The following is a 26,283-nucleotide window of genomic DNA, read 5'->3' on the forward strand; positions in this document are numbered from 1 at the left end:
TCCCTTGGTCCTCAGCTCCAAACTGATTTTGTGTTACATTGAAGTTGAACACAATGTGAAACACAAATGGATTGAGTCAGCTCCTCTCAGGGTCCCTTCTATTAAAGACCCTCCGGAGTCAGTTCAGAGACAATTCCCAAATATCTCCAGTGTCACTTCAAAACATCAGCTCATAAATGGAATGAACAGGACAACTTCACCCAAATGTACAAGACCGGAAGAGTTGGGACAGGGTGTTGATAATTCAGACGAGATTTAATTTGATCTCTTTTTCTTTTGAAGATATGTCACATTTCACTTGCTTGAAAATTCATACCAAATGTGTATTAAACAATGACAGATACCTTTCAGTAATTCCCAAATCTCGGTCACAAATGGAAGGTCATTGATATAAAATGAAGAAAGCTGCAATCCTATGATCATCACAGCAACCACTGCAATGTCCAGCGGTGAAAGGCCTGTAATTAAAAATAAATCAAATAAGCAAACATGTAAAAGCTCCAGAGAAATGTCAATGAACACTTCCAGTGGTTGCAAGAACCAAACTCTAACACTGATGTCCCAGTGAAGGGAACATGCCAATTTCCACCCAGTGTGCCAACCTGTGACCCAGACCTGCACCAGCAGACCCTGTATAGATTAACAAGACACTGAACTGCAATGCCAGGCAAGAATGGATCATTCATGGTGCCCACTCTATTTTCCACGTGGGTCTCCAGCCCAGTCTTTACACGTCACCTGCTGCCAATTTCTGCACTGGCTGCTCCTTCTGGTTCCAATGGCCAGACCTTAAGGAGTTCATTAAGGTCCATAGTTTCTTTCTCCCAACATCCACAACAGTTGATTTTGGAGAAACCCATAAATTTCACAGAGAGTTGCTGAAATTTTCATTCCAATTCTGACCAGTTTCCATAGAATCTGCTGCTCATAACTGGAGCTTGATGCCAGTTCTTCACTGGTGGAAATTCCTCACTGGCTGCATTCAATGTGATTGCAACCTAATTTCCCTCATTTCATGATGTGGTCAACAGTCCATCAGAGAAGAAAAAGCTGTACATGACATTCATCGAACACTCAGACATGTCAGTCACTGTCACCAGCTCCATCACTCCAGATGTTTGTGTTGGAACGTCAGATGGTGAACAGAGGAAGGAAACAGGAGTGTTTCTGACAGCTGCTTTGACTCTGCATATCTGTTCACTGATGTACATAGACTGAACAATTCAGACAAATTCTGTGAATGGTGACAGTGAAAATCTACTTTAACTCTGCTCACCATCTTAGTGAATCTCTTCTGTACTCTTTCTCATCTAATCACATTCTGACAGGCTGCATCACTGTCTGGTATGAGGGGTGGGGATAGGCTACTGCACAGGACTGAAAGAAGCTGCAGAGGGTTGCAGGTTCAGTCGGCTCCATCCTGGGTAACAGCCTACAAAGTACCCAGGACATCTTCAAGGAGCAGTGGCTCAGAAAGGCAGCGTCCATTATTAATTCCCCCAGCACCCAGGCCATGCCCTTTTCTCATTGTTACCATCAGGTAGGAGGTACAGAAGCCTGAAGGCACACACTCAGTGATTCAGGAACAGCTTCTTCCCCTCTGTCATCCGATTCCTAAACGGATATTGAGTCCTTGAGCACGACTTCACGTTTTTAACATATAATATTTCATTTTTACATGATTTTTAATCTATTCAATATACATATACTGTAATTGATTTAGTTATTTATTTATTACAATTATAATTTTCTTCTATATTATATATTGCATTTAACTGCCGCTGCTAAGTTAACAAATTTCACGACATGCTGGTGATAATAAACCTGATTCTGATTATGTAATATTCATTTATGATTACATTTATTTATGTAATATTTATTTATGTCTGCAAGATTGCAACAGTATATTCCAGGTGTGGCCTGACTAAAGATAGTACAGTTGTAACGTGACGTCCCAACCTTGTACTCAATGCCCTACCGATGAAGGCAAGCCCACCATTCACCTTGTTTACAATCCTGTCTGTCTGTGTCACCACTTCCAGGGAACTATGTACTTGTCCTAAGCTAATTACCATCTGCCATTCCTATGCCCACTAACACAGATGATCTTGGTCTTGTTCTATACTTAGACAACTTTCTTCATTGTCCACTATCACACCAATTGTGCTGTTGTTCATGGATTTACTGATCATGTCACCTACATTTTTCTCCAAATTGTTAATATGAATGACAAACAACAGGGGACCGAGCACCAGTCACTGCAGTACATGATTTGTCATCCATTGTCACCTCTGCCTCTGACAACCAAGCTAATTCTGCTTAAGTGATCCTGGTTGAGAGAATTATTTCTTGGACACTGGTGAGAACTTTGTTGCTCTTCAGAAAATAGCACCAGGTGATCCATTACGTTCTCTGAGAACATAAAAGATTCCTTGGTTTCATGTCTCATCCAAAGGCAGAGCTGTACTGGAGTGTTAAATTATGAGAGATCACACAGACTGGGACTGCATTCCCTGCAGGTTACTCAGGTGTAATTCAAGTTTTCAAGATATTAATGGTAGATGGAAGCTATTTCCACACGTTGGGACTGAGAAACGTTACCACAGAAATTTCCTTACAAAGCACCGTTTTGACTCAGTGTTTTACTTTTTCCAGAGTGGAAATGCCCTCCACAGAAATTCAATAGTGTGCTGTGTACAGTGGTCATCCTCACACCCTAGTGGGGTTTCCACATCCACAACACTGGTGATGTCATTCCCTGTGCAACATCCTCCTGTCGGGAAACTGCAGTGTCATTAGACTGGAACTTGGAGATGCTCCTGACTACCCGCCATGGTCTCCTCTCAGTGAGTAAATGTAGCCTCAGTAACACCGTCTGAAATCCCCGTCACTTGTTTAAATGGCCAAGACCAGACTTCTGAAAATGCAACACTTCCCTCACACTGGTTTGGGGGATGTGGGTCCTGTAGTTACTCCCCTCAACTTGTCCTGAGAGGGTAATATTGAGCATCCCACTGGAATCTCTCATGATGGTAACTGGGTAGAGACTCCAGGAAACTAACCCAGAGACAGTAAACTACTGGTCTCTGTGTGCTGACACTGTGATATCATTGTATAAACACATTTAAACTTCAATCAAATCCAGCACATCAGCAGCCCCTCGGGATTAGGGTTGATCTGTCTTCACCTCAGTACCATGAGTTCTGAAGTGAATATCATTACTATTATTACTAAAATATTATTTAGCTGCATCATTACAGAATAATAATTACTTTGTTCTCCTTAATATTTGTGTACAAGGAAATTACATTAAACAATTTTGAATGAAACAATTGTGAATCATAAGAGTATTGGTCACATACCTTCAACCACAAACGAATACATTAACTCAATGTACATGGTGATAAGTGACAAAGTATTACAGATCCACAGGCTTAGAAAATAAAATCTGTATCCCAGATGTCCTGTGGAGAAATAAAAAAAAATATGAAAGCCGTTAACAATGCAGACTGATTATGACACTGGAGGCCATTCTGGACATCAATCAATGCTAGCTCCCCAGGGAGCAATCACAGTCCCACCATTGACCCACTTTAACTGTTACTCTCTCACCCCAGTTGTTACCAATGGCAAACCCTCTATCTCATCTTCCCCAAAATGTAAAAGACATAACAGTAAATGTCCTTTTCTTTAAAAATTAAGTGCAATCATGACCAATAGCCAGATCAGAAATGCTGATCAAGTCAACTAGTTCTCAAAGAGAACTCTGATAGGCCAATCAGGTGGTTCACTCCTGCTCAGTGACAGAACACAAAAAAATCATGTGTACAATTAAGAAACATTGAAGAATAGTAGAAATGATCATGATGAGGTCTGCTAGAGAGAGACAATTATACACATGCTGTCCTCCATAATTCAAAGAGATTGAAGGATAAGGTTGCAGGGTGACAAAACGTGGCAGGAGCACTTGGAACTAAAAGCTAATCGCTACCGGGAGAAAACAGCGCCTGTACTTTCCACACTGTTCTCCAGCAGCCTAAAGACTAAGTCCAGCCAGAACATAACTCACAAGTGCTCTTGAAAGTCCGGTATTAACCCTACATACCAACAACCAAGCATTGCCATCCTGGTCCCTTTCATGATAGCTTATGAAGAAGCCTGTGACTTCCCTCCCAGAGACGATAGGTGTTTGTGCACTCAACTCTTGACTTGGACCCCATCGTTGCAGATGTTTCCAACCACAGCATCTGGAAGGCTGTTCCGAATTCTGATAGCACAGTGAAACTAGCTTCCATTCAGTGTGTAGGTTCTCGCATCAGGCATAGAAACAGCATGAGCAGGCATAGATAAACTTGTTCTTGTGGTGCGTTGTCTCTCATAAGATGAAGGCAGCATGGTGCACAGGTCTGCAGGGCTGTGGCTGGTTTGCATTTTGTATAGCACAGTAGCTGCGTGAGAACTGGTTTAAACCATCAGACCCAGCTGAACCTGATTCAGCATCATCGATCTTCCTCCCAATCATTAAATTATTTGTTCAAAGTTTAACCAAAATTGCAAGAATAATCCCTGATTTGCTCTTGTCTCTGTAATTTTGCTCCAGCAACATGTTAGATGCCCCTCGATGGGTGTGACAGAGACTGTCCACCTGTCTCTGTGGTTCCCACCCATCCCTTTGCCCACTGGATCAATGTTCCCAAATGCTCCTGTTGCCCTGGTGTTGAAATTGCATCTCTCTCTCACTGGATTCTATCCCATTTCAGTTCTAATTTCAGTTTACCTACAAAGCCACCGTGTGTCTGTGTCAAGCTTCGTGTCTGTGGACTCAATTTCATCAACTTCAGTTCTGAATGTTATCTGCTTAATTTTATTGTTTGTATTTTTTTTCTACACATCGGGTGTTTGACAGCCTTCTTTTTAATGGGTTCTATTGTGTTCCTTTGTTCTGTGGCTGCCTGTAAGGAGACGGATCTCAATGTTGTATATCGTATACATACTTTGATAATAAATGTACTTTCAACTTCGCTGTACCATCCCCGTTCTAATCCTGCCCCTTCTTGCTCAATTGATCCTCTTCACTGCCAACTTCTCTTCCAGGTCAAATGTTCACTGACATTGTTAATGGTTCCCTCTCCTCAGATATTGGTCCTCCTACTTTGGAATCTCCCATCGTCACCTCTCTGCATTTAAATAAAAGCAAAATCCTGCAGCTCAGCCATGGCAACGTCTCTGTCTGGTCATTCAAATCCATCCGGTTGCCTGGTGACTGGAGCTGAACACAATGCCTTGAGTATGTCCGAGACAATATAGTGACTGGAAACCCCCACGTGTTGAGAATCTGAAATATACTCAGTGGCCACTTTATTAGGTACATCTGTATACCTGCTCATTAATGTGAATATCTAATCAGCCAATCATGTGGCAGTAACTCAATGCATAATAACATGCAAACATTGTCATGAGGTGCAACTGTTGTTCAGACCAAACACTAGAATAGGACAGAAATGTGATCCAAGTGACTTTGACTGTAGAATGATTGTTGGTGCCAGATGTGGTGGTTTGAGTATCTCGGAAACTGCTGATCTCCTGAGATTGTCATGCACAACAGTCTCTAGAGTTTACAGAGAATGGTCCAAAATGCAAAATAAAACATCCAGTGAGTGACAGTTCTGAGGCTGAAAATTTTTTGGCAGAGATTGGCCAGACTGTATCAAGCTGACAGGAAGGTGACAGTAATTCAAATAACCACATGTTACAACAGTGGTGTGCAGCAGAACATCTTTGACAGACAACATATCGAACCTTGAAGTGGATGGGCTACAGCAGCAGAAGACCATGAACACACACTCAGTGGCCACTTTATTAGGTACAGGAGGCAGCTGATAAAGTGGTCACTGAGGGTATCATAGAAAATGCTGGAGGTACTCAGCAGTACAAACAGCATTTGTGCAGAGACTTGATGTTTCTAGTCACAGAGAGGAGTGAGAGAAATCCTGAGAAATACAAGAGAGAAAGAAAAACATTGGTGTACGATACACTGTAGTTGCTGGAAATCTGGAATAAAAAAGAATTCTAGATTTCCATTTCTGCATTTGTGGAGAGTGGAAAACAGAGTTATGGTTACACACTCTGATCTTGTATCAGAAGTGGTTAGTTCTAACATAAACTGGAATGGCTGGTTATCTGAAATTGATGAATTCATTATTGCAGCTCTTGGGACTCAATGTGGAATAAGGGATGCTGCTCCTCAATGGGCTTTGCTGGAACTGGAGAAGAGATTAAAGACGGGAAACCAGAGAGAAAACTAAAGTGATGGGCAACTGGAAGCTCACTGTTACCCTCGGTGTTCTACAAAGTGTCATACAACCTGTAATGGTTTCTCCAATGTGCAGCAAACTGCTCTGAGGACACAGAATTGGAAGTACAAGTCACTCACTGCTTTACCTGGAGGGGTTATATGTGTGCCAGGAATGGGGAAAGGGAACAGGTAATAAAGCAGGTGTTGCATCTTCTTTGGTTCTGTGAGACAGAGGTGTCCCATGTGGAAAACTGCATTGGAAAGAGAGGTTCTTTCAAAATAAACTTTTACAAACACCCAAGAGAAATTACCACCAAGTCTGAAAGAAAGAGCCACATGTACTGTACACTCAACGGCAGGTCTGAGAGACAACTGCTCAAACCCCCTGACACTCCTTTCACAACTCTGCCATATCTGTGAATGAGGTCCCTGTTTCCAAAGGCACAGCCATCATCAGGATGAAAGGGCATCTTTCCCTCAGTCCCACCTCTAAACAGACTTGGTGACACAGTGAGTTGAGACAACACAATGCAGCAAACACGAGTGAATGAAGACAGCTCCTCTCATGGCCACTTCTCCCAAATATCTTCTGCAGTTTGGTCAGAGGTGACTCCAGGACTGTTTCAGGTATTCCATGTCACTGCAAAGCACCTCAAAACTGGGAAAAATGGGCAATTGCACCCCACAGGTCAGAGAGACAGAGGGGAAGTGGGGGGGACGTTGTCAGTGGTGAATTGATTTCCCATATTTTCCCTTGTTTATGTTAAAGTTCATTCAGGTTTACTGGGTGATGTCTGAAAGTTCATGCAAGAGCAAATTAATCAATGACAGATACCTCCGAGGGTTTTCCACCTCCACTGGTCCGGCAACACGGCTGAACGAAGAGATGGTGCATAAATCACCTGTCCTGCTGTCATTACAGCAATCATTATAATGTCCTTGAGGGAAAACCCTAAAATTAAAATTAAATTCAAATCATTAAACATCTATTGGGCAGTGAATGGCAAACGATGCAACAATCATAATGTTCCATAATTTCCTGCTGAGCAGGGAGTGTTCCAACCCCGGTCTAATCTCACCGATCTGTGACCCAGGCTGACACCAAATGACTCTACTCTGAGAAACATTAATCACAATGCATCGTTATACCCATCAAGGATGGATTATTCAGATTCATTTATTTATCAGATCTACATCACAACATACAATGAAATGTATTGTTTGCATTAACAACCAACACAACCTGAAGATGTGCTGAGGGCAGGGCAGACTGCAAGTGTCACCACACACTCTGGTGCTACTTTCCAGCTGATGTTGGGGCTGCTACACAAATGCACATGTGGGCAGTTTGTTCTGATTGATCTGTGAAGTGCATTATCTGCCTATTTATCCCATCCCATGAGTCAGAAGAATGAGAAGAGCATACAAAGTCAAGGAGTCAATTCTAAAAGGGTTACACCAACAAGAAATTTGTAGAAAGTGTTACGAAAGTAGTTTGACAAAGATAGGATCTTTGCCTTCATGATAAAAAGGGCATAAAGAGGAAGAAAGTCCAAGTGAAAACCTACAGCACAATACAAGCCCTTCGGGAGAAGAACAAATAATATCTTGGGGATTTTTTTTATGCATCGTAGTGGACAGGGTCTAGAGTTCATTGTCAGGAATAGTGAAGTGATATTCAACTGTAATTTCATATGAGGTCTGGATAATTATCTGAAAGAAAGAATTTACACAGCTGTGGGGAGAGGACAGAGCAATAGGATTCAGTTGCTTGCTAGGTGATCGAACCAATCTATTCTTAAATGGCTGAATGACTTCCTTCTCTGCGATAACTATTCTGTGATTCCCTGAACCCAATTAATTCAGCTTTTGCCTCTCTCTGCTACCGCACTGATTTGCATCGGCTGTATTCAATAGGCCGCCAATATGGTCTAAAGGCTAACTGCAAAATGTCATTCATGAATGAAGCTCACCTTGCAACATTAAGGTGTAGTTTGTCTGGATGGAGCTGACAGGATTGGTTGTGATGCAGGTGTACACTCCACAGTCTTCAAATGAAGCGCTTGGGATAACAAGTGTACTGTTTTCATCTGTTAGTTGGTGACGCTGGGAGATTTCCCCTCCATTCTTTTGCCACTGATACACATTCGAATCTCCAAGGACATCACAGGTGAGCTCGACCGTGAAACCCAGTGTTTCGATGTTGGTCAATATGGAACCTTCTGACAGCTCATCTAAAGGAGAGAATACGAAACCATGATATTCCTATCTTGATGTAGAATGCAATCTTACCACGTGACATTGCACCAGTTATGTACAAAAGGTACAAAAGTACAGTCGGTTCAACACATCAAATATATACACAACAATGGAAATAAAAGCCATTTAAACCTCGACTCTGCTCTGTCATTGTACAAGATCACAGCTAACCTGATGGTAGATATTCCCATCTCCCACGATAACAGTTCACCTTTCTGTTTATCCAGGATCCATCTACCTCTGCCTCAAAAATATTCAAAGATTCCAATGATCTTCCTCAAAACTGTGGAAGCAAAAACTCAAAACTGTTTCATCTCTGTTTTAGATGTTCATTTGCAAGTTCATAGACATGCCACTTACAGCAGGAATAGGGTGATGGTACAGATGAATGAGAGGCTCAAGAAGTGATGTTTGAACCTTCTCCCTGTTTAGATAATAATCTGCACTATTGTTCCTTTTACCAACATGCATTATCATACATTTCCAAACACTCTATTCCATCTGCCACTTTTTTACACATTCTTCCAATTTGTCAAAGTCCTGCTGCACATTGCTTCTTCAGCACTACCTAACCCTCCAACGATCTTCGTGTCATCTGCATACTTTGTCACAAAGCCATTAATCCGTTATCTAAATTACTGACAATGTAAAAAGTATCAGACCGCCCTGCCCCCCACCCCCAGGAACACCACTCATCACCAGCAGCCAACCAGAAAAGGCCCCTTTTTCCCCACTCGCTGCCCCCTGCCTCCCAGCCATTCTGCTATCCATTGCTGAATCTCTCCTGTAACACCATAGGATTTTATCATGTTAAACAGCCTCATTTGTATCAAATGCCTTCTGAAAATCCAAGCAAATGACATCCACTGCCTCTCCTTTATCCACATTGCTTGTTACTTCCTCGAGGAACTTGAACAAAGTTATCAGGGAAGATTTCCCTTCACAGAAACCATGCTGACTTTGACCTATTTTACCATTAGTCTCCAAATACCTTGAAACCTCATCCTTAATAACAGACTCCAACACGTTCCCAACCACTGAGGTTAGTCAAACTGGACTACAGTATCCTTTCTTTTGTCTTCTTCCTCCCTTCTTAAGGGGAACTGGCCAAAATTGACTACAAAGGGACACTAGTACAAAGGACAGCAGAGCAGCAATGGCTAGAGTTTCTGTGAAAAATGAGGGAAGTGCAAGGCAGATATATTCCAAATCAAAATGGACGAAGGACATTTCCGTAGCTGACAAGGGAAGTCAGAGCCCAAGTTAATGTTCGAGGTCAGCCGAGGTGTGACAATTGAAGGAGCTGTGAAGGGAAATCTTCCATAGAAACCACAGAAAAACTACAGCACAGAAAAAGGCCTTTTGGCCCTTCTTGGCTGTGCCGAACTATTTTCTGCCTAGTCCCACTGACCTGCACATGAACCATATCCCTCCATACACCTCCCATCCATGTATCTGTCCAATTTATTCTTAAATGTTAAAAAAGAACCCGCATTTACCACCTCGTCTGGTAGCTCATTCCAGACTCCCACCACTCTCTGTGTGAAGAAGCCCCACCTAATGTTCCCTTTAAACTTTCCCCCCCTCACCCTTAACCCATGTCCTCTGGTTTTTTTCTCCCCTTGCCTCAGTGGAAAAAGCCTGCTTGCATTCACTCTATCTATACCTATCATAATTTTATATACCTCTATTCCTTGGAGCGTAGAAGAATGAAGGGAAATTTGATTAACTCCTAACCTATTCAACCTTTCTCTGTAACTGAGTTTCTCAAGTCCTGGCAACATCCTTGTAAACCTTCTCTGCACTCTTTCAACCTTATTTATATCCTTCCTGTAACTTGGTGACCAAAACTGAACACAATACTCCAGATTGGGCCTCACCAATGCCTTATACAACTTCACCATAACGTTCCAGCTCTTATACTCAATACTTTGATTGATAAAGGCCAATGTACCAAAAGCTCTCTTTATGACCCTATCTACCTGTGACGCCACTTTTAGGGAATTTTGTTTCTGTATTCCCAGATCCCTCTGTTTTACTGCACTCCTCAGTGCCTTACCATTAACCCTGTATGTTCTACCTTGGTTTGTCCTTCCAAAGTGCCATACCTCACACTTGTCTGTATTAAACTCCATCTGCCATTTTTCAGCCCATTTTTCCAGCTGGTCCAAGTCCCTCTGCAGGCTCTGAAAACCTTCCTCACTGTCTACTACACCTCCAATCTTGGTATCATCAGCAAATTTGCTGATCTAATTTACCATATTAACATCCAGATCATTGATATAGATGACAAATAACAATGGACCCAGCACTGATCCCTGTGGCACACCACTAGTCATAGGCCTCCACTCGGAGAAGCAATTCTCTACTACCACTCTTTGGCTTCTTCCATTGAGCCAATGTCTAATCCAATTTACCACCTCTCCATGTATACCTAGTGACTGAATTTTCCTAACTAACCTCCCATGAGAGACCTTGTCAAAGGCCTTACTGAAGTCCGTGTAGACAACATCCACTGCCTTCCCTTCATCCACTTTCCTGGTAACCTCCTTGAAAAACTCCAATAGATTAGTCAAACATGACCTACCACGCACAAAGCCATGTTGACTCTCCCCAATAGTCCCTGTACATCCAAATGCTTGTAGATTCTGTCTCTTAGTACTCCCTCCAATAACTTACCCACCACCGACGTCAAATTTACCGGCCAATAATTTCCCGGATTACTTTTCGATCCTTTTTTAAACAACCGAACAACATGAGCCACTCTCCAATCCTCCGGCACCTCACCTGCAGATACCGACATTTTAAATATATCTGCCAGGGCCCTTGCAATTTCAACACTGGTCTCCTTCAAGGTCCAAGGGAACATAGAAACATAGAAACATAGAAAATAGGTGCAGGAGTAGGCCATTCGGCCCTTCGAGCCTGCACTGCCATTTATTATGATCACGGCTGATCATCCAACTCAGAACCCCGCCCCAGCCTTCCCTCCATACCCCCTGACCCCCGTAGCCACAAGGGCCATATCTAACTCCCTCTTAAATATAGCCAATGAACTGGCCTCAACTGTTTCCTGTGGCAGAGAATTCCACAGATTCACCACTCTCTGTGTGAAGAAGTTTTTCCTAATCTCGGTCCTAAAAGGCTTCCCCTCTATCCTCAAACTGTGGCCCCTCGTTCTGGACTTCCCCAACATCGGGAACAATCTTCCTGCATCTAGCCTGTCCAATCCCTTTAGGATCTTATACGTTTCAATCAGATCCCCCCTCAATCTTCTAAATTCCAACGAGTACAAGCCCAGTTCATCCAGTCTTTCTTCATATGAAAGTCCTGCCATCCCAGGAATCAATCTGGTGAACCTTCTTTGTACTCCCTCTATGGCAAGGATGTCTTTCCTCAGATTAGGGGACCAAAACTGCACACAATACTCCAGGTGTGGTCTCACCAAGGCCTTGTACAACTGCAGTAGTAGCTCCCTGCTCCTGTACTCGAATCCTCTTGCTATAAATGCCAGCATACCATTCGCCTTTTTCACCGCCTGCTGCACCTGCATGCCTACTTTCAATGACTGGTGTATAATGACACCCAGGTCTCGTTGCACCTCCCCTTTTCCTAATCGGCCACCATTCAGATAATAATCTGTTTCCCTATTTTTGCCACCAAAGTGGATAACTTCACATTTATCCACATTAAATTGCATCTGCCATGAATTTGCCCACTCACCCAACCTATCTAAGTCACCCTGCATCCTCTTAGCATCCTCTTAGCATCCTCCTCATAGCTAACACTGCCAGCCAGCTTCGTGTCATCCGCAAGCTTGGAGATGCTGCATTTAATTCCCTCATCCAAGTCATTAATATATATTGTAAACAACTGGGGTCCCAGCACTGAGCCTTGCGGTACCCCACTAGTCACCGCCTGCCATTCTGAAAAGGTCCCGTTTATTCCCACTCTTTGCTTCCTGTCTGCTAACCAATTCTCCATCCACACCAATACCTTACCCCCAATACCGTGTGCTTTAAGTTTGCACACTAATCTCCTATGTGGGACCTTGTCAAAAGCCTTCTGAAAATCCAAATATACCACATCCACTGGTTCTCCCCCATCCACTCTACTAGTTACATCCTCAAAAAATTCTATGAGATTCGTCAGACATGATTTTCCTTTCACAAATCCATGCTGACTTTGTCCGATCATTTCACCGCTTTCCAAATGTGCTGTTATCACATCCTTGATAACTGACTCCTATCATTTCACCTCCTATTTTATCTCACTGTACTGGGTACCACCTGTCATTCAAATAATCCCTCCTTCCTTTGTGAAGAAATGCAAGCAGGCAAAAATCCTTGAAGTATCAACAACCTGCCGAAAATCATAACATTGAGTGTTCATTAAATTGCACCGCCTTTGGTCACCATAGCAACTTACGAGCTGCTCGGTGCTGTCTCCAACTCCAGCAGAAACTTAAAAGTTAACCAGTTCTTTCTCGTGCCTTAAAGTGACAGTCCAACCAGTTAGTTTTTGTCTCTCTCTCTCTCTCTTTTACAAACAAGTTGGTGTTAAATAACTCTCTCTCTCTCTTAACAAAAACACAGTTAATAGGGGTACTTCAGGATCCCCTCGCACTTGGGAGTATTGTGTGCAGTTTTAGGCTCCTTATTTTAAAAAGGATATACTGACATTGGAGAGGGTTCAGAGAAGATTCACGGAAATGATTCCAGGAATGAAAGGGTTACCGTATGAGAAACATCTGGCAGCTCTTGAGCTGTATTCCCTGGAGTTCAGGAGAATGATTATCTTATAGAAACATTCTGAATGTTAAAAGGCCTGAACAGATTAGATATGGCAAAGTTATTTCCCATGGTAGGGGAGTCTAGGGCAAAGGGCAGGTCTTCAGGTTTGAAGGACATCCATTTAGAACAGAGAGCGGAGAAATTACTTTTGTCAGAGGGTGGTAAATCTGGAATTTTGTGCCACGAGTAACTGTGGAGGCCAAGTTACTGGGTGTATTTTAGGCAGAGATAGATAGGTTCGTTATTAGTCAGGGCATCAAAGGGTATGGGGAGAAGGCAGGGGCAGTGGGGATGACTCGATGAATTTTATCAACACATGATTGAATGGCAGAGCAGACTCGAGGGGCCAAATGGCCTACTTCTGCTCCTATATCTTATGGTCTTAGAGAGTGGAGTGACATTTGCAATCTTCTGGTCCTCTGGGACCATGCCAGGATCAAGTGATTCTTGAAAGATCATGACCAATGCATCTGTTATCTCTTCAGCAACCTCTCTCAGGCCTCTGGGATGTAGTCCATCTGGTCCAGGTGATTTATCCACCTTAAGACCTTTCACTTTGCCGCACACTTTTTCCTTTGTAATAGCAGTGACACTCACGGACCTCTGGCACACTGCTAGTGTCTTCCACAGTGAAGACAGATACAAAGTACCAATTAAGTTCATCTGCCATTTCTTTGTCTCCCTTTACTACTTCACCGGCATCACTTTCCAGTGGACCAACATCAACTCTCACCTCCATTTAACTCTTTATATAACTGAAAAAGCTTGTGGTATTCCACATTATATTATTGGCTAGTCTGCCCTCATAACTTCATCTTTGATTCAAGTGTCTGACGGTTGAGGGTCAAAACTTGTTTCTGAATGTGTGGTGGGGGTCCCTGATGATGGAGGCTGCTTTCCTGCAACAACTCTCCATGTAGATGTGCTCAATGGTGGGGAGGGTTTTACCCATGATGCACTGGGCTGTATCCAGTACTTCTTGTAGGATTTTCTGTTGAAGGGCATTGGTGGTTCCATAGGCTATGATGCAGCCAGTCAATATACTCTCCATCACACATCTACAGAGGTCTGTCAGATTTTCAGGTGTCACAGGAATCTCCGCAAATTCCTAAGGAAGTAGAGGCACTGCTGTGCCTTCTGCGTTTTACACTTAACTGCTGCACCCAGCACCCGTCGTCTGGAATGATAACACCAAGGAATTTAAAGTTGCTGACCCTCTCCGACTCTGATCCTCTGATGAGAATGGCTCATGGACCTCTGGTTTCCTCCTGAAGTCAGTAATCAGGTGCTTGGTCTTGCTGACATTGAGGAAGAGGTTATTGCTGTGGCACCACTCAGACAGATATTCAGTCTCCCTCCTATATGTTGATTCATCACCACCTTTCATCCCAGAATTACCACCAGCTCCAAGAACTCTTGCTGTTTTCCCAGTGGGACAGAGCAGCCTCACACATGGAAATACTTTACTGACTTTTGTGACTGACATTGAAATCAATGAAACGGGCACTGCTGTGGAAACTGACAGACACAGCACCTCAGGAGGAAGGGGAAGGTGTACATTTAATAGGCTGTGGAATTACCAGCTGGCTCACACTCCATTAGTGCATTTTGACCCACCAGTGACCCATCTACACAGGGAACATCGATACCCTGACATCTCAGTATTTTCAATAAGATTCTGCTCTTGTTACTTCAGAGAACATCCTCAGGTTTGTTGCCTTTTTTGTCAGTCAGGATCAAAATATTTCTCATTGATCATCTTCACCTGGGGCTGAATGTTTATGTCAGAATCAGAGTTTAAACAATAAGATTAATGTGATCATTGTGAGCATTGTATGGATTTCAAAAACATAAACAGAGACACCAATCTTAATTCTTTTTATATCCTCCATCTTCCTCCCTGGTCAGTTTCCCAAAATTCTAGTCCTTATCTCAGTACCTGGATTTACCAAACAGAACGGACAATACATTGCTGACATCACAGTGCAGACAATGGCTTTATCACATAAACACAATGGGAAAGTTTATTACAATACACCGCTGACTTCACAGTGCAGAGAATGGCTTCATCCCACATAAACACGCCAATAAAAATTTGGTGGCGTGGAATCTGGAAGGTCCAAGAGCTTTCTGTATCTTTTAAAAGGAATATTAATCTTGTCTTCCCTGTTTTTAAAACACTTAATGGTTTGTGTCCAGAGTACATCACAGAATCACTTTCCTTTCATAATCCTGCTCAGGCTCTCAGATTGTCTGCCAACGGTCTCTTAAGTTTAAAAAAAAATCTCCCTCAGAAGAAAATAGGCAGGTCATCTTTTTTGAACTACACTCCTGAACTGTGGAATTCAATACTTAAACCTATAGGGGATGCAGACTCAGTTGACACCTTTAAATGAAAGCTTAAAATCTATTTATTTAACCTTGCTTTCAACAAACATCATTTTGTCTTTTATTTATATTTATTTTTATTTTATTTTTCATATTTGTACTTTTAGCCCATTGCCAGCAACTTTGAACTACATCATCTCTGTGAAAAGTGCTCAATAAATAAATTTTATCTTTTACTTAGCATTATTATTGAAGTTTCTTTCATCATGTCATGCCTAATCCCACACCAATCTAATGCATTTTGTACCTCCCTCCCCCCCATCCCTTCTATTGCTACTTTTTCCATTTCTCCACCTTTTCTATCCATCCACACTCTCACTTCACAACCATTTCCTTCTGTTCTCCCCATCAGAAAACCCAAGCCTCAGGTTTGACAAACAGTTCTTCTTCTCTCATCCCACCAGTGCAGCAATGAATGTTGGATCAAATCCTGAACAGGCTCCTCCTTGGGATGACAGGTACATCACAGTGATGGGGTTGAATGACAGCTGCATTCAATATCTGACACCTCACTGTTTATTCTATCAGAGGAGTCACCCAACTTAGCCTCTACTGGAAAATACAACTATGGCACATTCTGTACCCAATCACATCCTGAATAAACACACGGATGGAAATAAAATGGATGTCTATGAGGGAGGGAAGGGTTAGATTTTTCTTGGAATAGGTTAAAAAGTTAGCATAACATTGTGGGCCAAATGGCCTGAATGACGTTGTACATTCTATGAAACATAAAGCTACCTACCAAAGAGGCGCAGTTGTATTATTCTCAGCTCTTGTCCATCCACAATGAAGGTGTAATCTCCTTGGTCACCATCTTCTGCTCCATCCACAGTCAGAGCACCATTAGAAGTATCAAAGTGCAGACGAAACTTGAACTGGTCACTCAGTTCCACTAAGCTGTGACCTGGGACATGATGCAAAATGCTCCTGCTGATGAAGGTCCAAACTATTTCACTCTTGCTGGGATCAACTTTGAGTTCAGGATCCAGTAAAACTGATGAGCCAAGGAGACCAATCTCTTCTTTATCTTTACCTGTTAATAAAAATAATTGAACTCATTTAAAATGTGGTGGCTGTGAAACAGCTAAATAGAGAACTTTGTGAAACTATGGCAAATGAGCACATACTACTGAATAGATATTGGGCCACTCTTTACTGGGGTTACAGGTACTTGACTTTTGGACTAGACTGTTGTGAAAATTCTTTCTGGTCCAGTCTCCCACCTCAGACCCCTCATCAACTTTGGTTGATCCAAGACTCTCACACTATACCTGTTGAAGCCGGTTCCCAGTGCTTCTGATCTACACTGGCTCCAGAACTAGCAATTCACTGGCTTCAAAGCAGGAAGTCTGAGAGTTGGAGCGGGAGAGCGGAGGAAGCCATTTTTGAATTTTTCATTTTGTTTTCCATCGGCGTTCAGAGAGGCGGGACTGCGCAGGCGTGTGACATCGGACAGTGAAGCGCAGAGGATTTAAAAGGAACAGAGCCTTATATAGCAGGCAGTGGAGTTTGCGGGCTGCGGACTGAGCCGGGAGCAGAGTGAAGGCTTAACGGCTTCGGCTCAACAGGCTTAGGCGGAAACGGGCAAGGAGAAGAGGGATTGGTATTCATTTTATTGTTGTTGTTTGAGGAGAGGGGCAGTATGAGTGTGAGGGCAGTTTGCTGTTCTCGGTGCCAGATGTGGGAGGTCCTGGTGTCTCCAAGCTGCCCGGACTTCCACATCCGCGCTAGTGCGCCAAGATGCAGCTCCTAAGAGACTGCGTTAGGGAACTGGAGCTGCAGCTCGATGACCTTTGTCTGGTCAGGGAGAGTGAGGAGGTGATAGAGAGGAGTTACAGGCAGGTGATCACACCGGGGACACGGGAGGCAGACAAGTGGGTCACAGTTCGGAGGGGGAAGGGGAAGGGTCAGGTACTAGAGAGTACACCAGTGGCTGTGCCCCTTGACAATAGGTACTCCTGTTTGAGTACTGTTGGGGGGGGACAGCTTACCTGGGGGAAGCGACAGTGGCCATGCCTCCGGCACAGAGTCCGGCCCTGTAGCTTAGAAGGGTAGGGAAAGGAAGAGGAGGGCAGTAGTAATAGGGGACTCGATAGTAAGGGGGTCAGATAGCCGATTCTGTGGACGCAGTCCAGAGACCCGGATGGTCGTTTGCCTCCCCGGTGCCAGGGTCCAGGATATTTCTGATCGCGTCCAAGATATCCTGAAGTGGGAGGGTGAGGAGCCAGAGGTCGTGGTACATATAGGTACCAATGACATAGGTAGGAAAAGGGAAGAGGTCCTGAAAGGAGAATATAGGGAATTAGGAAGGGAGTTGAGAAAAAGGACTGCAAAGGTAATAATCTCGGGATTACTGCCTGTGCTATGCGACAGCGAGAGTAGGAATGCAATGAGGTGGAGGATAAATGCGTGGCTGAGGGATTGGAGCAGGGGGCAGGGATTCAAGTTTTTGGATCATTGGGACCTCTTTTGGCGCAGGCGTGACCTGTACAAAAAGGACGGATTACACTTGAATCCTAGGGGGTCCAATATCCTGGCGGGAAGATTTGCGAGGGCTACTGAGGTGACTTTAAACTAGAGTGGTTGGGGGGTGAGAATCAAATTAAAGAGACTAGGAGAGAGGAGGTTAGTTCACAACAGGGGGATGGGAACAAGTGCAGAGAGACAGAGGGGTGTAAAATGAGGGTAGAAGCAAAAAGTAGTAAGGTGAAAAGTAAAAGTGGCAGGCCGGCAAATCCAGGGCAAAAATCAAAAAGGCCCACTTTTCAACATAATTGTATAAGGGCTAAGAGTGTTGTAAGAGTTAGCCTGAAGGCTTTGTGTGTCAATGCAAGGAGCATTCGTAAAAAGGTGGATGAATTAAAAGTGCAGATTGTTATTAATGAATATGATATAGTTGGGATCACAGAGACATGGCTCCAGGGTGACCAGGGATGGGAGCTCAACGTTCAGGGATATTCAATATTCAGGAGGGATAGACATGACAGAAAAGGAGGTGGGGTGGCGTTGCTGGTTAGAGAGGAGATTAATGCAATAGAAAGGAAGGACATTAGCCGGCAGGATGTGGAATCGATATGGGTCGAGCTGCATAACACTAAGGGGCAGAAAGCACTGGTGGGAGTTGCATACAGGCCACCTAACAGTAGTAGTGAGGTTGAGGATGGCATTAAACAGGAAATTAGAAATGTGTGCAATAAAGGAACAGCAGTTATAATGGGTGACTTCAATCCACATACAGATTGGGTGAACCAATTTGGTAAGGGTGCTGAGGAAGAGGATTTCTTGGAATGTATGCGGGACAGTTTTTGGAACCAACATGTCGAGGAACCAACTAGAGAGCTGGCCATTCTAGACTGGATATTGAGCAATGAGGAAGGGTTAATTAGCAATCTTGTCGTGAGAGGCCCCTTGGGTAAGAGTGACCATAATATGGCGGAATTCTTCATTAAGATGGAGAGTGACATAGTTCATTCAGAAACAAAGGTTCTGAACTTAAAGAAGGGCAACTTTGAAGGTATGAGATGTGAATTAGCTAAGATAGACTGGCTAATGATACTTAAAGGGTTGACGGTGGATATGCAATGGCAAGCATTTAAAGATCGTATGGATAAACTACAACAATTGTTCATCCCAGTTTGGCAAAAGAATAAATCAGGGAATGTATTACACCCGTGACTGACAAGGGAAATTAGGGATAGTATCAATTCCAAAGAAGAAGCATACAAATTAGCCAGAAAAAGCAGCTCACCTGAGGACAGGTAGAAATTCAGAATCTAGCAGAGGAGGACAAAGGGCTTAATTAGGAAAGGGAAAAAAGATTAAGAGAAAACTGGCAGGGAACATAAAAACTGACTGTAAAAGCTTTTGTTGATATGTGAAAAGAAAAAGATTGGTTAAGACAAATGTAGGTCCCCTACAGACAGAAAGAGGTGAATTGATTATGTGGAACAAGGACATGGCAGACCAACTGAATAACTACTTTGGTTCTGTCTTCACTAAGGAGGACATAAATAATCTTCCGGAAATAGTAGGGGACCGACGGTTGAGTGAGATGGAGGAACTGAGGAAAATACATGTTAGTAGGGAAGTGGTGTTAGGTAAATTGAAGGGATTAAAGGCAGATAAATTCCCAGGGCCAGATGTTCTGCATCCCAGAGTGCTTAAGGAAGTAGCCCAAGAAATAGTGGATGCATTTGTGATAATTTTTCAAAACTCTTTAGATTCTGGACTAGTTACTGAGGATTGGAGGGTGGCTAATGTAACCCCACTTTTTAAAAAAGGAGGGAGAGAGAAACCGGGAAATTATAGACCGGTTAGCCTAACATCGGTGGTGGAGAAAATGCTAGAGTCAGTTATCAAAGATGTGATAGCAGCACATTTGGAAAGCGATGAAATCATCGGACAAGGTCAGCATGGATTTGTGAAAGGAAAACCATGTCTGACGAATCTCACAGAATTTTTTGAGGATGCAGCTAGTAGAGTGGATAGGGGAGAACCAGTGGATGTGGTATATTTGGATTTTCAAAAGGCTTTTGACAAGGTCCCACACAGGAGATTAGTGTGCAAACTTAAAGCACTTGGTATTAGGGGTAAGGTATTGATGTGGATAGAGAATTGGTTGGCAGACAGGAAGCAAAGAGTGGGAATAAACGGGACCTTTTCAGAATGGCAGGCAGTGACTAGTGGAGTACCACAAGGCTCAGTGCTGGGACCCCAGTTGTTTACAATATATATTAATGACTTAGATGAGGTAATTAAATGCAGCATCTCCAAGTTTGCGGATGACACGAAGCTGGGCGGCAGTGTTATCTGTGAGGAGGATGCTAAGAGGATAGGTGAGTGGGCAAAGTCATGGCAGATGCAATTTACTGTGGATAAATGTGAGGTTATCCACTTTGGTGGCAAAAACAGAAAGACAGATTATTATCTGAATGGTGGCCGATTAGGAAAAGGGGAGGTTCAACGAGACCTGGGTGTCATTGTACACCAGTCATTGAAAGTGAGCATGCAGGTACAGCTGGTGGTGAAAAAGGCAAATGGTACGCTGGCATTCATAGCAAGAGGATTCGAGTACAGGAGCAGGGAAGTACTACTGCAGTTGTACAAGGCCTTGGTAAGACCATACTTGGAGTATTGTGTGCAGTTTTGGTCCCCTAATCTGAGGAAAGACATTCTTGCCAGACAGAGAGTACAAAGAAGGTTCACTAGATTGATTCCTGGGATGGCAGGACTTTCATATGATGAAAGATTGGATCGACTAGGCTTACACTCTCTGGAATTTAGAAGACTGAGGGGGGATCTTATTGAAACATATAAAATCCTAAAGGGATTGGACAGGCTAGATGCAGGAAGATTATTCCCGATGTTGGGGAAGTCCAGAACGAGGGGTCACAGTTTGAGGATAAAGGGGAAGCCTTTTAGGACCGAGATTAGGAAAAATTTCTTCACACAGAGAGTGGTGAATCTGTGGAATTCTCTGCCACAGGAAACAGTTGAGGCCAGATCATTGGCTATATTTAAGAGGGAGTTAGATATGGCTCTTGTGTCTAAAGAGATCAGGGGGTATGGAGGGAAGGCCGGTACAGGGTTCTGAGTTGGATGATCAGCCATGATGACAATTGAATGGCGGTGCAGGCTCGAAGGTCCAAATGGCCTACTCCTGCACCTATTTTCTATGTTTCTATGTTTCTTGGAATAGGTTAAAAGGTTAGCATAACATTGTGGGCCAAATGGCCTGAACGATGTTGTACATTCTATGAAACATAAAGCTACCTACCAAAGAGGTGCAGTTGTATTATTCTCAGCTCTTGTCCATCCACAATGAAGGTGTAATCTCCTTGGTCACCATCTTCTGCTCCATTCACAGTCAGAGCACCATTAGAAGTATCAAAGTGCAGACGAAACTTGAACTGGTCACTCAGTTCCACTAATCTGTGACCTGGGACATGATGCAAAATGCTCCTGCTGATGAAAGTCCATTGTATTTCACTCTTGCTCGGATCAACTTTGAGTTCAGGATCCAGTAAAACTGATGAGCCAAGAAGACCAACCTCTTCTTTAACTTTATCTGTTAATAAAAATAATTGTACTCATTTAAAATGTGGTGGCTGTGAAACACCTAAATAGTGAACTTTGTGAAACTACAGCAAATGAGAACATAATACTGAATGGATATTGTGCCACTCTTTACTGGGGTTACAGGAACTTGACTTTTGGACTAGACTGTTGTGAAAATTCTTTCCGGCCCAGCCTCCCACCTCAAACCCCTCATCAACTCTGGCTGATCCATCACTCTCACACTATACCTGTTCAAGCCAGATCCCAGTGCTTCTGATCTACACTGGCTCCAAAACTGTCAATTCACTGGCTTCAAATTTCTCTATTCTCCATCTCTCAGGAAGTTGAATTGCCTCACCTTCAGATTTCTCTGCAGTTCATTCATCCCCTTTTCAGGAACATCCCTCAGTTTCAACACCTTGGCAACACAGGGGACAGGCAGAACCTCAGCACATGGGTGGTACTTGGTGCCCGTGTATTTAGGTTCCACACACAGCCTGGTGCAGCCACACATGAAGATGGTCATCAGGGTGAGGGTGACATCAGGTAAATTTTTGCTCCCACTATACAGGGATTTGCGTATTATGATCTGCGCCTCACCCACTCCATCTCAGACCCCCAGATGAACCTGAAAACAACTCGATGGATTCTCAAGCTGGAGGAGCGGGACATGGGCAACACTTGCACCAAACTACAGCAGCCTGAGAGCCCCTCACACCTGATGACCAGGTTCTTCCCAGATATTGATAGGGAGCGCCCTCCCCACAGTCCCAATTTCAGTTTTAGCTTCTCAGTCTAGTCCAGGCAATCATTCAAAGTTCAAAATACAAAGTAAATTTATTAGCAAAGTACATATATGTAACCATATAGAACAATAAGATTTATTCTCTTGTGGTCATTCACAGTAACTACAATAAACACGAATGAATCAAAGAATGACCACCCCCCTTCAATGTGCAAAAGACAAAAACTGTGTAAATATAAAAAAAAATAATAGCAATAAATAAGCAATAAATATCAAGAACATGAGATGAACAGTCTTTGAAAGCAAGTCCATTGGTTGTGGGAACATTTCAATGATGAGGCAAGTGAAGTTGAGTGAAGTCATCCTCTTTGTTTCAAGAGCCTGATGATGGTTGAGGGGTAATAACTGTTCCTGAACCTGGTGGTGTGAATCCTGAGGCTCCTGTAATTCTTCCTGATGGCAGCAGTGAGAAGAGGCCACAACCTGGGTGGTGGGAGTTCCTGATGATGAATGCTGCTTTCCTGTAACAGCACTCTGTGTAGATGTGCTCAGTGGTCGGGAGGGATTTCCTTGATGATGGACTGGACCATATCTGATACTTTTCGGAGGATTTTCCATTCAAAGGCATTGGTGTTTCCAGACCAGGCTGTGACACAACCAGTCAATATACTCTCCACCACACATCTATAGTGGTTTGTCAGAGTTTTAAATGTCATGCTGGATCTTTGTCAACCCCTGAGGAAGTAGAGGCTGATTTATCACATTTGTCTCAGTCTACGTCAGCGAACTTGAAAGTGGCGTTGGAGCTGTACTTAGACACACAGTCGTCAGTGTAAAGTGAGTAGAGCAGGGGTGAAGCACACAGATCCTGTGGTGCTCCTGTGCTGATGGAGATTGTGGGGGAGATCTTTCTGCCAGGTTCAGCACAGGTTTGGTCAGGTGAATCAGAACAAACTTGTCGCAATTGGTGATGACCTTGGACAGGATCTTACAGTTGACAATCAACAGTAAAATGGGTCTAACATTTCTGATGTCACCCCTTTGCCCCTATTACTTGTATATGAGGGGAGTGATGCTCTTCCTCATGGAGTCTGACATGCTGCCAGCTGGAAGTATTGCATAGTACACTTCCAGCAGGTTTGGGCCCATCAGTCCCACGTAGCCGAGTACAACTCAGTCGGTAAACCATCACCATCCTTCTGAAGGGGTGCTGAAGGCATTGTGCAGCTTGTCTATTTTAACTGTTTTCATCAGGGATCTGGAGGTGCTGTCCAGCCTGCTGTCGGCACTACCAGCTGCATCGATGATGCAGTTGAAGTCACCAACCAGAATGACCAGCTGTGACGTCACCGGCAGTGGTGGGAGCGGCCCGAGGATGGCCAGTCTCTCGCTCCGCACGGGTGAGGTGTACGTGTTAATTAACCAGAGCAGAGTGTTTCAGTACATTATGTATGCCACAAGGAGCCACCCCCACCAACCACCTCTCTGACTTGGGTGATTGAGAAGCTGTCACCCTGTAACAGAATTCCTGGCCAGAGGGATGTCAATCGTTGCCCCCAAACACACAGACACACCACGGGGCCACCATCACAACCAACTCTGGCGATTGCAGAGTGTGCTTGTCCACACTCCTGTAAAAAACTCACATCGGCCTTGACCATGGCCAGTTATTGTAAGGCATTGACACATCACACCGTATTCTTTACACTGATCACATTCAAAAATGCCAATTTTGCACCTATGATTATTTCTTGAGTTACATTTCTTGTCCAGGTCACTCAGCCTGAGCTGTCAAGAACATCCCTCTCTTTGGAGGCTGTGCCCTCTGATCTTCGATTCACCAACGAAAGCAAACATCCTCATCACATCCACTCCATCTTGGCCTTTCAACTTTCAATAGGTTTCAATGAGGTCCCCCTCATTCTTCGAAATTCCTCTGACTACAGGCCCAGAAACTTCAATCATTACTTATATGATAACTCTTTCATTCCAGCAATCATTCTTGTAAAACTCCTCTGAACCCTCTCCAATGTCAGCACATCCTTTCTTAGTAAGGGGCCCAAAACTAATCACAGTACTCCAAGTGAGGCCTCAGCAGTGATTTATACAGCACCAGCATTACATCCTTACTTTTACGTTCTAGTCCTCTTGAAATGAATGCGAACATCCCCTCCACCAATTCAACCTATAAATTAAACTTTCAGGAGTCCTTGAGGTCTCCCAAATCCCTCTGCACTTCAGATTTTTGATTGTTTTTCCTCGTTTAGAATATAATCTATGTTTTTAATCCTTCTACCAAAGTGCATGACCATACAATTCCTGACACTGTATTCCATCTGACACCTCTCCAAATCAGTCAAAGTCCATCCGCAGCCTCTCTGCTTCCTCAACACTACCTGCCCCTCCACCTTCAACCGACAGGTTAAGGCGACTGAAACTGATCATTGAATCAAATCAGAATCATGTTTAATATCACCGACATAGGTCATGAAATTTGTTCTTTACAGCAGCACATTATAATATATAATAATAAAAAGCTATAAATTACAATAAGTGTATATTAAAAAATAAATTAAATAAATAGTGCAAAAAGGGAGCAAAAAAGTGAGGTAGTGTCCACGGGTTCATTGTCCATTGGGAAATGTAATGGCAGAGGGGAAGAAGCTGTTCCTGAAATGCTGAGTGTGTGTCTTCAGCCTCCTGTACCTCCTCCTTGATGGTAACATTGAGAAGAGGGCATGTCCTGGGTGATGGGACTCCTTAATGATGGAGACTATCTTTTTGAAGCATCACCTTTTGAAGGATCCTTGATACTAGGTTAGTGCCCATGATGGAGCTGGCTGAGTTTCCAACTTTCTGCTGGTTTTTCTGATCCTGAGCAGTGGCCCCTCCATACCAGACGGTGATGCAACCAGTGAGAATGCTCTCCACATACATTTGTAGAAACTTGCATGAGTCTTTGATGACATACCAAGATTCCACAAACTCATAATGAAACATAGGCAATGTTGTGTCTTCTTTGTAATTGCATCAATATGTCGGGCTCGGACAGATCTTCAGTGGTTTTGACACCCAGGAACTTGAAACTGCTCACCCTCTCCACGGCTGATCCATTGATGAGGACTGGGGAGTGTTCTCTCGAACTTGCCTTCCTGAAGTCCACAATCAATTCCTTGGCCTTACTTACGTTGAGTGTAAGGTTGTTGTTGTCACACCACTCAACCAGCTGATCTACCTCACTCTTGTACGCCTCCTTGTTACCAACAGTGGGCTAAGCATTCATCCGAGACGTGTTCCAGTGTTGTCAGCAAGGTGGGGATGTCATTTCTGATCCGCTCTGACTCGTCTCCCAGTGAGGAAGTCAAGAAGGGAGGTACAGAGGCCCAGGTTTTGAAGCTTTTGGGACATTCTGATTCTGCTCCAGGGGAAGACAATACATGGATGGTGGTCATTTGATTGGTGGTCATTTAAATCCTCAGGGTGTGATCAGGGACGTCGTTAAGTGACCATTGTCTGCATTAGCACAATGTCAAAGTGTATACCTGTCACAATGGGACAGGTCTGTTTCATCTGAATCAGAATCAGATTTATTATCTGAAAGGCGGGAGGAGAAGATGGCAGTGCAACGCAGCGCGCGCAGCTCTCCGGTGAAAATGATATCATATCTGTTAAATAGAGGCCGTGGACAATTCTGATTTGATGAAGACAGACGTGAGAAGCAGAGGAACATTTGGAGAAATTTC

General features: G+C 43.5%; 1 protein-coding gene across 2 annotated transcripts in view; it reads right to left on the bottom strand.

Moving 5' to 3' along the window:
* The window catches only part of LOC140198136 (uncharacterized), a 187,348-nt gene that overhangs the window by 101,872 nt on the left and 59,193 nt on the right, over positions 1–26,283 (bottom strand). For both annotated transcript variants that reach the window (XM_072259094.1, XM_072259093.1), the window contains exons 3-8: positions 21,515–21,805; positions 16,481–16,771; positions 8,269–8,529; positions 7,131–7,247; positions 3,363–3,464; positions 345–458 (exon numbers count right to left, since the gene is read on the bottom strand). In XM_072259094.1, coding sequence (XP_072115195.1) covers positions 345–458; positions 3,363–3,464; positions 7,131–7,247; positions 8,269–8,529; positions 16,481–16,771; positions 21,515–21,805 — 1,176 coding nt within the window. The remainder of the gene's footprint in view (positions 1–344; positions 459–3,362; positions 3,465–7,130; positions 7,248–8,268; positions 8,530–16,480; positions 16,772–21,514; positions 21,806–26,283) is intronic.

The sequence above is a fragment of the Mobula birostris genome, chromosome 5, assembly GCF_030028105.1.
Source record: "Mobula birostris isolate sMobBir1 chromosome 5, sMobBir1.hap1, whole genome shotgun sequence".
Classification (NCBI taxonomy): Eukaryota; Metazoa; Chordata; class Chondrichthyes; order Myliobatiformes; family Myliobatidae; genus Mobula; species Mobula birostris.